The 19,279-nt window shown below is 32.2% G+C and overlaps 1 protein-coding gene across 1 annotated transcript in view; it reads left to right on the top strand.

The window, feature by feature from the left end:
- LOC108753759 (small conductance calcium-activated potassium channel protein) overlaps positions 1-19,279 on the top strand; it is a 200,423-nt gene that overhangs the window by 147,927 nt on the left and 33,217 nt on the right. The window contains exon 6 of the mRNA XM_018495640.1: positions 1-277. This exon is cut by the window's left edge and continues 15 nt beyond it. Within this exon, the coding sequence (XP_018351142.1) occupies positions 1-277 (277 nt within the window). The remainder of the gene's footprint in view (positions 278-19,279) is intronic.

Consider the following 19,279-nt stretch of genomic DNA (forward strand, 5'->3'; position numbering starts at 1 on the left):
CGGCATCGCCCTCGTGGGCGTCCACTCCGAGTATCCCCGTTACATGGATGAGCGCATGCTGGCCGGCGGCGGCGGCTCCCTGAAGGGCCAGTCCGGCGGTGGCAGCATCGGGCCCGGGTCCAAGCACAAGCCGAACGTCGGCTACCGGCTCGGCAGGCGGAAGGCCCTCTTCGAGAAGCGCAAGCGCATCAGCGACTATGCCCTCGTCATGGGCATGTTCGGCATCATCATGATGGTCGTCGAAAACGAACTGTCCAGCGCCGGTGTTTACAGCAAGGTAAGCCTAACACAATCCATGAACCTGTTAAGTTATTCTCCTACGAAGATACAATACTTCGCACGACAGTTTCGCGCGAGAGGGAGAAGCTAAGCAACGTAAACCGCACGGATAAGAGTTAAGCTCCCGAGAGATGATCGCGGATCCCGCGTGGCATAAATATTAGTCGATTTTCCTTCGAGTCTTCTTAGCTCTCCGACTCTCTCGTTGATCCGATTTTCGAACTTATATAATACGGCGCAATTACAAGACTAGGGATAAACCTCTTATCTCTCGCTTAAGTCTTTGGGGCCAAGTTTCCGTGAACTTAGGACGCGCGATTGGAGTTTCGGGATGGCAACGTAGGAAAGCGAGAACGATTAATCGTCGGTCGACATCATTTTCCGATGGAAGCGTATTCCGATCGATTTCATCGCGTTTCTGTTGTATATATTGTAATATTATGTGTCACGTGTATCGTGAACCTTCGGGATATAATTAACGCAAGATTTTCGTATTTTATACATCAAACGTATCAATTAACTCGCACTTGACCCGCTAATGGACTAATCAAACTTTCGCCGGGACTCTCATAAATACGCCTTAGCTCGATTGTACGGAGAGTAAACTCATCGACGATTCAGAAGTTAAACACCCGGGAGCATAAATCACAATCTTGGGAAGTCCCCTGGTTCCTGTTTACAAAACATCGCAAACATGGCCATCGTTTGAATGAAGTTTGTAATAAACTTAACGGCAGTAGACAGAAAGAGTGAGAATCCGCGTGGTTGAATTCAATAATCCAATTAACGAAGCAGTTTTTGAAAAGTACGTGTTGAATTCTCGACGATTCTACCAGTTTTATATATTTATGTAAAGTTTTTATTATATCTCGAAAGGTCCAAATATTCGATTGTCGATCGACTGTTAGAAATGAATTGTTGCCGTGAAGTTAATATTTCGACTGATTGAAGGATAAATTTTTCTCTTGTAAAATTCTCGAACTACAAACCGCGGAGCATAACACGTTGTGGAAACTAAAATTGATGAATGATGGATCGTTGATTGTTTGAAATGAATTATTGTGTTACTCGTAGAGTTAATATTTCGACGGAATAAAGGATAAATCTTCCTCTTTTAAGATTCAGAAAGTTCCGATGAGACACAAATTGCAGAACATGCACTTCGTAGAATTTAAAATTGGTAAATCGGATTAAGAATACATTTTCCTCTTACAAAATTCGGAAAACGAATTTCTCGCTAACCTACAAATTGCAGAATACAGCACTTTGTAGAATTTAAAATTGGTAAATGACACATGAATGTAGTACATTATTATGTTATTCATGCATTCCAAAAAATATCGTTGTGGATTTAACACCATGTTCAGATAATTTCTATCTTGTTGATCGATATTGTGTGGATTTAACATGAATTTTATATAATGGTGTTTATATCAACACTACATGGAATATCGGTGTTAATATTAATATCAACATAGTGAAAATTATATGGACACCGCATGAAGTTTAACCTACACTAATGTTTTTTAAAATATAATTTATAAATTTAAAGTCAATATTTTGATGGATTGAAAAATAAATATTTATTTTATAAATCTAATTAAATAAGAGAAGTCCTACATTTCTTATAGAAAATTCACCAGAATTTTCAACCTACAAATTGCAAAACATATACGTTTTGCGGAATCTAAAATTAATGAATTATTAATTGTTTAAAATGAGTAATGAATTATTACTGATAAAATTAATACATTAACCGAATGAGAGATAAATTTCTCTTTTATACAATTTAAACTAAAATTTTCGATAAGCTACAAGTTACAGAATATAACACTTCGTGGAATCTAAAATTAAATAACGAATTGCGTTAATTGTTCGAAGTGAATTATTGCTCATAAAATTAATATTTATTATATAAAGGATAAATTTTACTATTATAAAATTAAAAAACTTAAATTCTCGAGAAACTACAAATTATAAAACATAACATTTCGTGTAATTTAAAAGTCGAGACAAATGACTAAAGTGTGTACGAAGGTAATAAAATATGTACTGCAGCAAAATACAAATTATAGTCATATATCGCATTTTCATTTATCGCAATTTACACATTCTGCATATTTTACGTCGTCATTGAATAATAATTAGTCAACATTCGCGCAACAGTTGTACTGTCATAATGCGACGGTAAATAAACCGGTGGACGTGAGGGATGATGATTCTTGCAGGGCACCGTGTATACACAGCTAGCAACATTTTAGCAAGTTGGTCGGCATTGAAGTACCTATAAATACCACTCACAGTTTGCACATTCTGCTTATCGCAGTCTATCTTTGCGGGATTCTCTGAATAAATTACTAGTGGCTGATAAATGATAAAAGTACACAATCGCGAGTAGGCCAAGGGAAGATTGAGATGGTTCACTGAATATTTATCATCGGTTGGGATGCTCCGCGGCGAAACGTTAATTCATTCGCCATCGATCAGAGCCGTCGAAACCGCGTGAAAAGTGCAGAGTGATGTAGCCACGTTAATATTACAGGGGTTGGTTTGCCCCGAAAAGGGCAAGCCTGCAGTGGGATTTTGTGCTTCAAGGAATTTCCGTTCTCTCAAGAATTCAATGCGTCGCGTCCATTTATTTTTACTGCAGCTTCTTTCTCTGTAATATTGTGTGATTAACATCATGCTGACTAAAGTGCTGAGGCTGGATTGAAAGATATTCTTCCTTTATAAAGCGTAAAAGCTACAATTTTCGAAGAATTGCAAATCATAAAATACAGTTCTCCGCGGAATCTAAAGACGTATGTTGAATTACTAGAAAAAAAAGAAATAGAATTCTAAGAAGTCAAGGCTTTCTAAAAATCTGAAGATTTCATTTAAGCTCTCCCTTATTATACGTCTCTGCTATACCTGTACAATCAGCCATTTCTCGCTAATAGACTTTTCACGAAAAAATAATGTTGATTCTTAGAAAAAAAAACTGCTTTGCAAGCGTATCATGTATCTGATGAGCAAACAAAATTTCCGGAACATTTCTTACGGAATCGCAGTTGCCGCCAGCAGTTGCCTCGGTTCCTTTCGGTCTTGAAGAGCTTCGTGCTTGAACGCGCACGCGACGTGAAATGAGGAACCTCACGTCTGCAAATGTATACACGACACCAGCATTTGCCGCTGCTTCGAACAATCCTTGCAGAATGTAGATCGGTTCCAACCCGTCTCCCCCTCCCCCTCCCCCCCCCTCCCCCGCGTATCATTATCCTTTCATGTTCGACCACCCGGAGTCAGCGTTTCACCACCAGGCGAGGATAGAATCAACGCCCTCGGGGTGTTCACGCTGTCACGGATAACAACTCTTTTCTTGTACGACAAGGTCCGCCACGTGAATCTCAATGATGGATCTTCGTGTTCGTGAACAGTGAGTTCGAAAACTCGAAGATCGAAGAGATATCCGCCCGAAGTAGTCAACGAAGCTCCGTAAAAGCGAATAATCCCAAACGCATCAATATATTGAGAGGAAACATGGTAATGTCAATTATAAAAGTGACAATACAAGTTTGATGTTTTATAAAATTAATGTAATAGATTATGTAATAGTTGAATGAATTATAAAGTAATTTATTTGACTATATACATTAATTCTACATATAACACTTGTGTAGTTGTCATTTTTGTAGCTGCTACTGTTACGTCTATTTTTCTGAATTTAAAAAAGGATTCTTTAAAAAAAGATTAAGATAATCATAAAAATAGTGATACATTGTAAATAGTGATAATTACTTTTTCTCGTTTTCTTGTTTTTTTTTTTAACCTAAAACATAATGCAGATGAATGTAAATTGCGTTTTTCTACGCATTGAGTATAAAATTAAGTTTAAACAAAATACGTAAAATCTCTCAAAAAGGTCAGAACTATTAAACTTATAAAGAAGATTCTCTGAAAGAAAATTACGAGAAATTAAAAATATTACTTTCAACAAAATATATTACTTTTTCTTTGTGTTTCTATACTAAGAGAAAATCTTTTCATTTCTGTAACTATAATTAAATATATTACTATTATGGTAATTAGTTATTACTGCAAAATATTTGCCCAAAAAATGACTATAAGTCTTATAATTATTAATTATAATATTATTAATTATAATAATTGTAATTATTTTTATAATTACAATAACCGTAATTGTAGCCGTCTTCGGGGTTGCCAACTATATATATTTGTTAATAGAAAAAATATATAAATGGTTATTATTAACATTCTCATACAACACACTTTATCCGACAGATATCCTACACTGAGAGAATTGAGTTCGTTATAGCAAAAAAAAAGGGATAATAAATGTGATAGTTTGGTAGGAAAACCAGAAAAAAGATCGATCGAGTTATTATTAGTTTTTCCACTTCCTTACCTTCTTTTCGTTCTATTACTGCTAAATTTATAACAATAAGTGACTATTAACTCATTAAATTATTGTATAATATTGTTCAAATTGTCCTTATCATCATTATTAATTCATTAATGCACTTGTAATCGTCTTTGTATGCACTGTGCATTTGCTAGAGCCTCGCCATTACGTATTTACATTGATGCATTTATGCTTGTATGCATTTATTCATCTCTCATTATTTTATTTTATATAGTAAGTCATGTAATTCGTATTGTTAGACAATACTATATTCATGTACTATTATATCTTCGTAATTTGTTTCATTTTCTGGACGACGTAGCAACAGTAATTTCGGTAGTGCCTTTCCATTTGTGTACTTATAACTTGGCATACTACGAATGTAATTCTTTAGATACAGAATAAATTTAATTAAATTAAATAATTTCTCATTATTCGTTAATGAAACAAATAATACATAATTTACGATACAAATAAAAATAATCAGTATTGCTAGTTAAATAAAAATTTATCAAAATATAGGTTAGGTTTTATATAAATTGCTTTTACTAATAATTAGTTGGAATAGCAAACTAGCGTCAATCACATCAATATAATTTGTTATTGTAATGAATTAATAATGATGATAAGAACAATTCGAACGATATTATACAATAATTTAATGAGTTAATAGTCACTTATTGTTATAAATTTAACAGTAATAGAACGAAAAGAAGGTAAGAAAGTGGAAGAATTATTCGTAACAATAATTCAATCGTTTCGGTTTCTTACCAAATCATTACAATCCAAGATGTATATCGCATTTTATTATCCCTTTTTTCTTGCTAGAGATAATAAACTCGTATATTTACAAATCATTTGTGAAAGGTACTGGCGGCTTGTTAAATTAACAAAATCTTTTCTCTCAACATTCTTAGGACGTTTCTTGGAGATCTGTGTTGTATGGGATTATAATATTATAATAATAACCATAGATAACTATAGTAACATGTAATTATAATCACAAGTAAAATGCTTTTCTCTTAATGTAGATGTTTAAATAATTAATAGAAATGTGTTACATCTCGTGTGTAAATTAAAATAAGCGGTCTTATCTTATAACTGATTGAAGCGTTTACTATTAGTCACTTTATTTAGGACAGTAGGTCAAATTGATTCACGTTACATTGTCGGGTTAATGATTCGAAGTGCTGGTCGTCGAGCTTTCAGTATTATATAACTATGCCCTATTGAGACTGGTCGGATTGTTGGTCGATAGACCACTTTCAATTTACTGTCGAGTGACACAGTGGCTCAGTATTGAGTAATCATGCGTTTTTGTGACACTATCGAAGGGCATATGGTCGTTTGAGAAATTTCTCCATGTCAGGATGCTGAATTTTATTAAAATTCGTCCCGCGTTTGCCCACAACAATTTTAAAACTTATGGACGCTCCGCACGTGGAATTTGAAGATAGTTTGCACCCAGAAAAAGAGAGCATTTTTCTATAAGTATATGCCGTATTTTTATCCGCATTGCAGAAAATAACTTTGAATATAATCATGGATTTATTATACAATGCGGAGAATTAGAGTGTAACTAAAAACAAGTAGCGCTATTAAAAACAATAGGAGATTACATGCGACAGATTCAGATGCTTACACAAAAGGAAGATAAAGAAACGAGAGAATATTACTTGTTAATATTTTTATTTTTGCTACTTTATCCTTAGCTAAAGAGCTCCTTTTTAAGTTTTCTAAAATTCTAGAAGTTCTGAGAGATTGTATTATATTAAGTTGTATTACGTGTCCAATCTCTGCAAGAAGACTGATAAAATTGGAAATTTATACCTTTTGTATAAAAATGATAAAACAGTCATTATTTATATTTAGCACAACACGACGATTATACGGTTTAAATGAAAATTTTCTTATTTTGTCTCAATTATTTTTCTAAAACATGTTTACTTCTTATTATGAAATAATTTTTAATATTCTAATTTGTCACCAAACTGTTTGGTATTACTTTCAAATACAACATAAAAAACTATAATTTTTTTATTTTGTTAAAAAAATACATGTAATACATCCTTAAGAACTAAGTTGGAAAATGTGTAGCACGAGCGATTCACACAATTTTTCTTTAATTTCTAACATTTCTAACATTTAATAATTTAAATAACTTTAATAATATATTTTAGACTTTCTTTCTATTATTAATCTCTTTATGCGTGATTATTTTATATATGCGTGGTATAAAAAAAGGATTTACTCCCCATAGAATGGGATATATTTCCACTACCTTGTGACCTTCGCAAACATTATCGACTAAAAATGCCTCGTTGATGTACCGGATATTCAAGGCGACAATGACAGGCGTGAGCCGTATATCCCTTCGGTATCGGAGAACTCGTTCAATAATCACAATTGCGAAGGAGAGGCCGCCTTGACCCAGCCTATCCTTTTACAAACAGAGAAGTTCGTCCCTAGAGTGCTGTCGGTCGAAAGCTCGCAAGTGTCTTTTCGCTTCCTTCCTTCACGTTCGTATTTATTCCGCCCCCCGACGGGAATATTTTTCTCCCGTAAAAATTTCCCTGGGGATTGCCGAATCTCCTTGTTGACTGAGCAATCCACCACTTGATTCTGTGCCAAGAGCGGAGCGACGGATTAACAATATCGATATTGCAAACTTGATGGGAGCGCAATCGCTTCCCTCCCACGCCACGGAGATCCATTCTAGAATTGCACGTAGTCGTGCGGGATAATCGGGTGAAAGACGTTGTCCTTCAACTAGATTTTACAGGAAGCATTCGGTATTAACCGCATTTTGCAGTGGAAACGCCGGAAATTACAAGTCGGTTGACTTGGAGAATCCGAACCTCTTTCAAGTCTTGACTCTCAGCATCTGTTCGTATTTCCGAGGTTGTGGAACTGATTTCTTGAATTCGTGGACCCGGAAAGTCCTTAATATCCATTAAACATCAAATTCTTCGCAATTTTACACCTGTAAATCATTCCCTTTATTCTTTTTATATTCATTGATTTTTTAATACTTTCGGATTTCAAAACATTAAATTTATCTTCGATTCTCAGGAGAATAAGAATAATTGAGATTTAGATCCATCGTATAAAATTTTGAAATTAAGACGTTTTATTTAATATCGTGCATTTTTCATATTTTTGGACATTTACTTTTATTTTCTTATCTTTGGAATGTCGAATCTTGGAAGTTCAATAAGAAAATAAAACATAAAGAATGCAATTGAATGTGAATTCTTGCATTTCTGATCTCTGTGATTGCATTCTTTATGTTTCATTTTCTTATTGAACTTGCAAGATTCGTAGCTTGGAATTTACGAATTTCGGAAGTTTTTGCAGCTTGATTTTTCCAATCTTCTCTTTCATATGTGAGCAAATGGTGCAGCTAGATTTTACAGTACGAAACTACATGCAGGTCGCAATGCATGCGAAAACGTTAGCTATATTCGTATATTCAGCAATTTAAAGATCGTCGAACGATCCTGCGGTTCGTTCGTGAATCGCGCATCGAATTGCAAATTCAACGAACATCGAGAAATTTCGTGGCGTCGCAAAGTCGAGTATATCAGTATATACAGTTACGCGTTTCGCACTAAAATTCGTATGCGCGGAGGCAATCGGGTTATTTTGTTGAAACTGGTCCAAACTTGACCAATTTAATTAATATTATTTTCGATAATGCAATTTATTTTACCTTATGTCACATCTAAAAACACTACCGAAAATATAAAATTTCCATGGATTCTTTTATTATTACGTTTGAATAATATGATAGCGTAAATTGAGCAAATAATTTTTCGATTGGTTTAAAAGTTGTTTAATTTTTTTTGTTTATCTTTTTATCTTGATTCTTATAAGAAATTGCGTTATTATACTTATTTGCAAATTTGATGAGAAAGTAACACTTTGAATTAAATTGAATTTTATACATTTATTTGATTCTGATCAAACAATGTTCGTGCAAAAGTTCATTGGATCTATTTATTCGTTTAGAAAATAATGAACTAAAATTCTAGAAAAATATGGTCATTTTGCTTTATGAAACTGATTTATTGTTTTGTTTTTTGCAGTTGATTCCAGAATGTAATTCACGAGCTAATGTCATCAAAAGTTTGAATGATATAGGTTGATAGCTTATTTTGGTTGATTGTTTGACTTTTAGTCGATATTGTATGTATTGCCAAATACCAGTAAACGTATTGCTTTTTTTACAAGACTGGAAATAAATGCCTGATAATCGGCACTTAGCGGTAATTAAATTTAATACAAAGCTGTATTTTAAATTAAAAATCTAATGAAACAATGAATAATTTGGAGCATACAAAATTAAGTTGAAACTTTTTATTTAATATTGTAAATTTTAAAAATTGAAGAGTTGTTCATAAGGACCCGAATAACTGCAATTACTTTTAAAAAATCTAGGCTAGACGACCGAATTGTCTTTAATTGGCTTTAATTACATCATGAACAATTTTGTTTCAGCAAAATTCAAACAGAAAATGAAAAATATAAGTTTAATATTTGCAAAAATTGATTTATTAAGAGCAATTTGTAAGTAAAACGTGAAAAATTTATTGCTTTAAACAGTTCGAACAATACTTCCTTTATTGTTATCATTATTAATGTTATAAAAAAAATTAATGTAAAATTATAGGAAAAATAAATAGTAAATATAACATTTTCGCAAAAACAAATCTGGAAATTTTTGACTTTATTTTTTCATAAATTCTTAAAATATTAATCAAGGCGTAAAATTTTATTTATATGTCTTTTACGTGTTCGGAAAGAAATTATCATATTTATACATTAATTTGAAGATAAGAAATATTTTTATTTGAAGAAAAAAATTAACTTTATTAGACTTGTTTGCACACGAAAAAATTTTGCTAAAGTATCTGAAAATTTAATTATATACAAAATTAATTTTGTTTGGATTAAAATAATTATGTAGAATGCTTAAACTAGTTGCTAGAATGTTAAAACTTTCCGCGGCATTGTCATTAACATTTTACATAATTTATTATTTTGATGATTTAACAAAATTATTTTTAAATATGTACTTAGCTAAATTTTAGAGATACTTTAGCAAAATCGTTTTATCCGTATGATTTACAAACTTTTCAATTATTGAATATTTATTCTCATTTTATATTCTTTATTTCACACTTTTCGAGATTTAATAGAAAATTATTTGATTTAATCGAAAATTGCAAGCTCTTGTAAAATTTATTATTTCAGATTTGTCGAGGAAAATATCAAAATTTAATCTTTAAAAAATGTCCTGTTCTCTCATGTTCTTTCATTTTAACTACCGTTCTTCATCCAAAGAAGAGCTCCGAGAGCGAAGTTAAGCTGTAACACGCATCAATCTTCAGTTTATTAGAAATTAATGAGGGGATTACGCGATATTTCAATTAGGACTACTTCCAAGACTTTTCCTCCGCTAAAACTTTTTACATCTCGCGCGGATGACAGTTAACAAGTTGCTCGCAATTATATAAATATAAACGGGCTCGTGTCGTCTTTCTCCTCCTCTACTTCCTCCATCGTGGATGACAGATCGATCATAGCGACAGCAGTGGTGAGAAATGATAAATTGCACCGTCACGTTGTCTCCGGAATCCCCGAACGACCTCGATGACGCGAAGACTTTGACGGAGTGGTGGAAGAAGACGGCAATTATGCGGCTGCAAGGGCCAATGTTATTACAAAGTGGACGAAGACGTGACGAGACGAAGGTAGATCGTCAGGGAAGCCCCGACGAGTCGGAATGGAAAGACGAGAATTAACTGGAGTTTCGCCACATCGTTTCACGACGACGACATCGACGACGACGAAGGAAAGAAATACCTACCGCTAAATCAAGTCAAGTTAAAGGGATGAGCGAGACGCAGCGATTTCGCATCGTTCATCACGTTTCATCTACTAGTTTCCTATTTTCGTCATCTGGCACTAAACGATCGTGCTGTAGCTATTGCCGCATCGTTTATCATTTCTGATTTTTCCACGCTACGATATTGTTTAGGATACGCCTCGCAATACAGCGTGGCTTGTGTTTTCTCGCATCTTGAAATACGAGAGTTTGTAACTTCGAACATACATCTCGTTTCGTTAACTTAACGACGAAAGACCTCACTCAATCTTCTGACAGATGACGAGGGAAGAGGAATCACTAAAGTTCTCGAAAAAAAAAAAAAAAAAAAAAAAAAATAGGTTGGAAAAGAATTGTGCGCGATTTATGTGCGAAAATAAAGAATGGCGAACGATCCAAAATTTCAGCTCGGTCGTTTAACGCCACAGCATCCCTTCTTTCCTGGAGACGCGCCGTTAAGGGTTCACGACGTGATCCTAATGCCTGATGGAGGGTTTTGTGCACCTTCTTTTTTCGTCAATGACCTTCAAGCCTGGCTTCGTGTGTTATGCAAGGATTAGGCTCCCTCTTCGTATCGCCGTTGCGAGATAAAAACGGGTCGAAGTACCTTTATCGCGGTGGCTTAACGAATGGATCCGCCATGTCACTTTTGCCGATCCCTCGTCTGCCAGTGATTCCGTTGAGTTTACCGATACGCTTTACGTACGATCTGCAAATCGCACCGCATTAATTCCGCCAAGATTGTCCCTTACGAAAAAATACATCGAACTAAGCATTGGCGGTCCGAAATAACACTCAAATTAAGTGTTAATTCTCAAGATGGAGATTTATTTGGAAGTTAACACTCAATTTAAGTGTCATTTCGGACCGCCAACGCCTAATTCGGTGTACTTTTTTTTGTAATATTTGTATCGCTTTGAATTCTATCTGATTTTGTGGACGATTCGATAACACTGGGTCGCAACATTCATTTTTCAAATAAGATCTTAGCTTCCTTTTTGTACTGCGATTAATACAAGATTTCAAATCGCAAGTTATCATTATAATTTCCAAACATTCAAAATATCAAGAGCTGCATTCCGTTATTCACGGCAAGTATTAAAAATCTGCAGTTGACGTTACGTATACCATAGAATATAGATTTTCAGTATCTCGCAATGAGATCGGAGAACCTTCAAAGTTTTAAAGATTCTGATAATTATGAGTTTCTCGGAGCTACACAAATGCGTATCTTGCTCCGAAATTTGCCAACCTCAAATTTTATGATTTATATTTCTAAAGACAAAATTTCCGGAAATTATTCGATTCGAAAACAAATAATTTTGAAGTTTCCAAGAAAGCTGTTATTCATAAACGTTAAAACGAGGAATGAAGATATTTACAGTTAAAAATTGCAGAAGTTCTTTATATAGAAGTTTACATACAGCGTGTTTATTAAATACTTTCTAATATTAGAAGTTGATTTTTGAGATTATTATAGAAAAATTTGTATAAAACATGTGATCTCTCTCTCTCTCTCTCTCTCTCTCTCTCTCAAATGTTTCAGAGAATATCAAGCTGTTACAAACTTTATGAAATTATTTTTTTTTTTTCTTATATCAAGAATAGTCATATGATTATTTTTATTTAAACGATTTGGAGTGTTTTTATACTTAATAAAAATCACTATTATTAATAGTATATGTGTTGTATGTTCTTGATTCTTTTCCAATTTATTAGTATTCAAGAACGTTATAAATAAATATGACTTTAGTTACAATTTTCTGTAAAGAATAAGTAGAAATCAAATAAATATGAAATGAAATGAACATGTTAAGTAACTTATTATAATAGTATTTCTAAAAAAAATTAAGATTTTAATATAATACCTTTTTTTGCGAATTTTCGATGGCATTAAAGATAAAGAACAATTATTTAAAAAAAGAAAATATGTTAAACCATGTCCATACAAAACAATATTTTACAGGAATTTATATTTTCTCGTCGCTGGCCTGTAAAAATATCCCAGGTAACTATTTCTAGTTTAATAGCTTTTAAACGAAAAAAGATTTCTTTTTTGAACTCGGATCAGTGAATAGGCAGAATATATGTGTTATCTATCCATTTTTCATCTATAGCTTTATAAAAAGTCAATAGCATAAAAACTGCATTCAGATATAGTACATAACTGCTTTGAAATACACCAAGGACGAAGTCAAATTTTTTCTGATTTGTATTACTTTAGTACTATATACTCTCTTCAAAAATTTATTTCTTTCAAACCTTTTTTCATTGAAGAGTAAAAAAAAATCATTATTTTATGAAATTTTTAACACTTTCGTGAAAAGAATGGAAAAATGGGTTTTGCTGAAGTATAAAAATCAGACAAATACAGATATGAAAATAATTACGTTGGACTATCAAAATAATTGTAGAAGCATAATAATAATGATGCAAAAAGTTTTCACATTCTAGTGACCAGCTTAAAAATCCAGTATAATTATTTATACTGATAATGCAACATAATTATTTTTTGTATTTGACCTAATTTTTACATATTTCAACAAAATCTTTCTTTCCGTGTTATATCTTTGAAATAAGGCCTTTAAAATTATATGTTTATACAAACTATTCTTCATGAAATAATTTTAAAAATCAATCATATCATTTGTCTCGCTTCTGGTATAGTTGATTAATTTTTATGACAAGAGATTGTATTAAAGAAGTGAAATTTTGATGTGTGGTATGCTAATATTATTGAAAAAGATTTGAATTGGAACCGAAACGTCCACAGATGGAGAGAATATAGTAATTTTACATTTATATTAAAAGAAATTTATATATTTCTATAATTGCGCTTTGATTATTAGCGCCAACTCCTAACGACCCTCGTTTATAGATATATTTTTTAATTTTTCTCAATAATTAATTCTAAAATATGGAACAATATTTAAAAATACTTTGTATATATAGAATACTAAAAAATATTGAAAATTTTCTTTTAATAATTTTGCTTTCTTAACATTGATTTGCACATTTTTCGTCACATATACATACGTCTACGCTACGTTATATTTTTCCATTATCCGCCATGAAGCTCTTAACCTCGTAAAGTCGTCGTTCAGTCACCATCTTAATTTCTTGGCATGGTTCCTAAGTTAAAAGAAAGGAAGTATAATTTAAGAGTGAGTGCTTTACGATCCGGAAAAGAGATTTCTCGGTGAAGCCTGTGGAAAATTTCTGGACAATTCAACCGACGCGCATGTCTTCGCGTTCCGCGGATTAAGTTTCTGTAATCGAGCTTTTTTGCGACGATAAGTTCCGCGAGCCAGCAAAATCCAGCGAAAAAACCGTCTTTTAAGTTTCCTGTTCGCGGTGCATCTTTACTATTGCACTCCGAAACCGCGAACAGACTTTCCTCTCGGCGAAACGAAAGTACCGGGAGGTGTCGCAAAATAAACGATACTTGAAGCGTAAAACGGTGGCGGAATTAACGGCGGAACGGCGTATTTATTTTGCGCAAAAGCAAATTTTTACGATAGAAGACGTTTAATTTTAAACGTTTAAAGTTTAAACTTTAAAAATAATATTTTTAAACTAATGAATATTTCATAATAATCAAAAATATTATATTAATCTCAGATTAATCATCTAAAAATTATTATTACACTTTAAGTAGGAAATATTTATTTAAAATTATTACAGTCTATTTTCTATTATTTTTTACGAATATTACAATACATGAATGTAATACGTTATTATATTGTTGAAATATTTTTCTTGTAATACGATAGGCTTTTTGCAACTGCTTTTATTAATTAATATTAATGATTATATGCTGTCGTCGTGAATTCTTCATCTTACTATAAATTCATGTTAATGACTGATGAAGCATAAAATTTCAGTATGGAAGCCTTCCGTTCCGCCCTCATCATTTTCTGACAATCTACTGTGGTATACTATTATATTGTATACTGTTTTCTATTGTATACTGTTTGTCTCTGTCTCTCTCTCTCTCTCTTCCCTATATTATTTTATTATTATATCATATTACAATTTTCTTATCTACTTTACTTAGAACTTCTATAGAGAAGAAAATATAGTTACTTTAACGTAACTATGAATTAATTCACATTTACATATTTTACACTTGAAGAATGTTCAGTAATTTTTTTATTTAAAACAATCAATAATTTGGACACAACATTCAAAGTTGTTTGAGTTATTTGAATCTCATGTGGCCATTATGGTACTTTACTGAAGTGTGACTGTTTTGAGGATTAAAAATCTTTTATAAGTAATGTACAACGTTTCTTGCGCAAATCGTTTTACACAACAATTTAATGTTATATCTAGCAATCTATAGCAAAAAGAAACTAAGAAGATAGCTAACAATAAGTTACTTTAGCTTTTTGACAATCAACCCCGTATGATAACTGGCTCCAGTCTCCCTTACCTATAAACCATTCTCATTTATTTATTTGTCATTTCTTATTTTTCCTTGGAATCCATCTATACTCGCAAATCTCTTGAAATCACGCAATCGCTGTCTCTTTGGCTTCACGTAAATTGTAACAAATATTGTGTCGCTCAACGAATCCAAATAAAATTTCCCATAAATGAAATCTCGCGACGAAATTTCATCCCCCACTCTAGTTTGATCGTCCCGAGAGCGCGAATAATTATTTTTCACCCTCGAGGGCAATTTGTTGGTATTCCCTATCCAGGCGAGCTTTGATGTCAAAAGAATATCTCTCGTGTGATACAATCCGCTCTCCAATGAAGATTAATTTTCTATATTTAATCTTTTCTTTTTTGCATTTAAAAGTATTTCGAAAATTTGTGAAATCTGATATTCTTGACAAAAAAAAAAGGATTAGTCTACCATGAGAAATTCTGAAAAAATTAAATTAAGTTGAAAATTTAAATATTAGATTTTATGATGATTTTCTGATTTTCTATATTGTGATGTGCTGTATTATGATAATCTTTGCAGGAGATTTTTTCATATCTCGATTTTCAGACGTTTGCATTCTTAGAATTTTACATTTGTCAAATCTAGAGTTTTTGAACTTTTAAAATCAGAGATTTTCCAGATCTACCTTTTGAAATTTTTTCTAACCTTATAATTCTAAATATCTGAAAACTACAAGTGATTTTTGTACCTCAAATTTGGACATTAGCTTTGGCTATCTCGATCCTCAAGTTTACATTCTTAGAATTTCAAATTTGTCAAAGCTAGAGCTTCTAGAACTTTAAAATCAGAGATTTTCAAGAACTTTCCTTTAAGTTTTAACTACAACTTGATCTTTCTTGTATTCTAGTTCAGGATCAAACACATAGTCTTCTCAAATACTTTGATTTTTCCCACGCTTTCAACTTTTGAAACTATGTAGTTTTGATTTCGCATTCGGACAGGCCTTATTTCGATCTTCAAAGGCTTTATCGAACTCGGATTTGCCTTTAGCCCGAAACTTTAAAATCAGAATCTAAAACTTTAGAATCAGAGATTTTTAATATCTATCTATCGAAATCTTTTCTTTTGATTTTATAATTCCAAACACTTGATTTTTCTTCTAATTATGCGTTTAAGGTCACACATGTTCTGAAATACTTTGACTCTTTCTATACTCTTAAATTTTAAAACTAATACGGCTTTTATATCTCATATTTAGATAGAATTTTCATTATCTCAATCTTCAAAAAATTACTTTTTCCTCGTAATCACATTTTTAAGATCAAACCCGTCTTTTGATAATTTGATTTTTATTACGCTTTCAATTTTATGCAACTTTCATATATCAGATGTTGATTGATCGGCCTTGGTTTATATATATATATATCTCGAGCAAATAAAATTCCACACTTTTCCCGTCAGTTTTTGAACTTTTAGATTTTCGATTTACAAATTTCCACTTGTAAAATCTTTAATCTGACACTTCCGTCGGAGCTTTATTTTGTCAATTAAACACGAATCGCGGAGAGCTTGAATAATTATTTTTCACCTCAAAAGAGCAGTCAATTCTTTTCCTACACACTTTCTCTTTTCCTTTGTTGATAACTTCCTTTGTTGATTACTCTTCTCCTTTGATATCGAAGAAACGTTTTTCCTGTGACGGATTAATTTTTCAAGTGCGCCAGAACATCGCGGGTTCACTCAAGTCCCCCGTGTTATTTTTCCTTGTCAGACTTCTTCACAAAAAGAGACACTCCGTATCACGCTGAGGAGGAGGCTGAGCGATGATCGCTTTATAATCTGTACAAGGCGAGAGTGTATTCGTGTGACGTATTGCTACAAGCTACCGCAAAGAACTGAAAATCTTATCTGTCACTTTCTGTTAATTGCTGCGAAGATTATAGGAAAGAGCATTAAATGATTTAAAAAATTAATTTCCATTTCTGTTGATTCATAATTTTTACAATTCGAGAATTAATTCCGTTAGTTAAGCTATAAAATTTCGATGAGAAATTTATCGAGATTTGTGATTAAAGAAGTATTTTAAACATTTCTTTTTTTTAATAGAAATTTATGTGAGAATAGTTTGAAAAGATTAATAATTTTCTAATATTGCATTTGGAAATAATACAAAAAGTTTAACTTCGATTTATAGAACCTGGGATAAAAAATTATTTCAATAAGAAGTAGACATGTTTTTAAACAATATTTAAGATAAAAAGAATATAGAAGGAAGAAAATGAGAAAGTTTTTATTTAAATTGTAAAATTGTATCGTTAATTCAAATATTGATCTTGGAACTGTTTCATGTGTACGTAATATTTATTTTTATACAGAAATTATAAATTTCCAATTGCAGTTACCTTTTGCAAAAATTATACACCTGATACATTTTTAAGAAAGTTCTCCAGCCTAAAGAAAAGAAAGAACTCACTTGACTTTTTATATCTTTTAACACACAGTTTTTATAGCCATTGTCATCTTTTAAATAATAAATAATGAACAAAATGTAAAGCAGTACCAAAAAGAAAGTAACTGGAAGTGTCAAAAGAAACGCTGATTTATTTTCCGTGACGTCGATTAATCGACATTAATAATTTATCGCTAAAAAAAAATGTAATAATTTATGAATATTTACGTCTGCCTAACTGGTCCTCCCGCTCAAATCTTAATGAATAAATTACATAATAATGCGCTATTTACACTTAATTTTTCGATATAAATCTAGTTTTTCATAATTTTTACGTTTTGTTTGCGATAAAATTATTTAAACTTTCTCTTTCATAAAAAATTCGATGTTCGTTTTAGAGAGTTATTTAAAAAAATTATACCATTAAAAATATTTAAAAAAATATTTTGAATGTCTATATCATATTATTATAAACTTATTTTTCTAATTTGATCAATTTCTTGTGTTATGTGAAAAGATTGCAAAACATCCTTAAAAGAAGGTTATTGATAACGTTACATTTTTATTGAGAAAAGATTTCACTGCTCGTGAAATTTACATGATTCATACTTCTATTGATGAAATATTTTATATCGCGCGCGTGCATATTTTGTAGAAAGCAATTTTCAACTGTAGTTCATTTTTATTTCCAAAGCCGGAGCGCACGTGCATCGAATGAGTATCCAACATCAACTAAACGCAACCCAAATCCAAAATAACTGACTATAAATAACCGTATCATGTAATAAATCGGCGTACGAGAGATCAAAACACGCGGGGAATTAAAGATCCCGTCGCGCCGGTAGGCGCGTGTTTTATTGGTGGATTATAAAAAGCGTCGATTGTATAATTTTGACGTGTTCGTAAAATTCAAGTTCAATGCCGCGAACATTTTTTTTCCGTCCGTAGGATATTTCATAACTTTTCCTTGAACTTTTCTATCCCTCCATTTCTGCACTTTAAAAAAGATCGGTGTGGATTTAACACCAGACGGTGTCTATATAATACTCGCCATGTTGGTATTAGAATTAACTGGCATAGATTTATAACTTGGTGTTTATAATATTTATGTTAACACCATCACACCACCACCACCACGGTGTAGGTTTAACCTTTAAGTAGGTAGGTGTGGCTATAACAGTACTTTACCCATAGTTATCTTAGAAACTTTACTATGGAAAACGAAAATAAAAAGAATTGCTAAAAGTCTTGAAGTTAATTATTTTTACATTCCTTTGTTTCATAAAAGTATAAATAATATAAATTTATTACATATGTTAAAATATGGTATTAAATCGACACCGATATTTTTTAGAATGTGAAAAATTCTTTAAAAAATTTAGATTATTCTTCGTCGTTGCTATTCGTTGAATTTTTGAAATCTCTAACCTCGAGCTCTTATAGTGGTAATTTAGTGGTTTAAATACACATAATCGAAGATTTTACAAGCATTTAATTAACTCTTGAAAACATCATCAATACAGTAGAATAGAATTTTTCTATTTTTTTTTTTTTTTTTTTTAATTTGCTTCAACCTATTGAAATATCTTTTCAAATAATCCGATTGACGTAGCGGAACGATTTAACATTTGATGACGCTCGGTCACGTCCGTCTATCTTTTTATCATCTTTTTCACCCTGCTGAGCCAGATACGCCGGACACGTTTATGGATTTCATCAAGTTCGGGTAGTTCGCACGCCTTCCACGAGTGTATATTTTCGTTCTGTCAAGGACAGAGAAGTCCGCCCGTCGAAACTCACGGCATCCTGACACGCGGCCGTTGTCTTAACGCTTGAATTCTCTTTTTTTTTTCCCCCCCCCCC

The sequence above is a fragment of the Trachymyrmex septentrionalis genome, unplaced genomic scaffold (genome assembly GCF_001594115.1).
Source record: "Trachymyrmex septentrionalis isolate Tsep2-gDNA-1 unplaced genomic scaffold, Tsep1.0 scaffold114, whole genome shotgun sequence".
Taxonomy (NCBI): Eukaryota; Metazoa; Arthropoda; class Insecta; order Hymenoptera; family Formicidae; genus Trachymyrmex; species Trachymyrmex septentrionalis.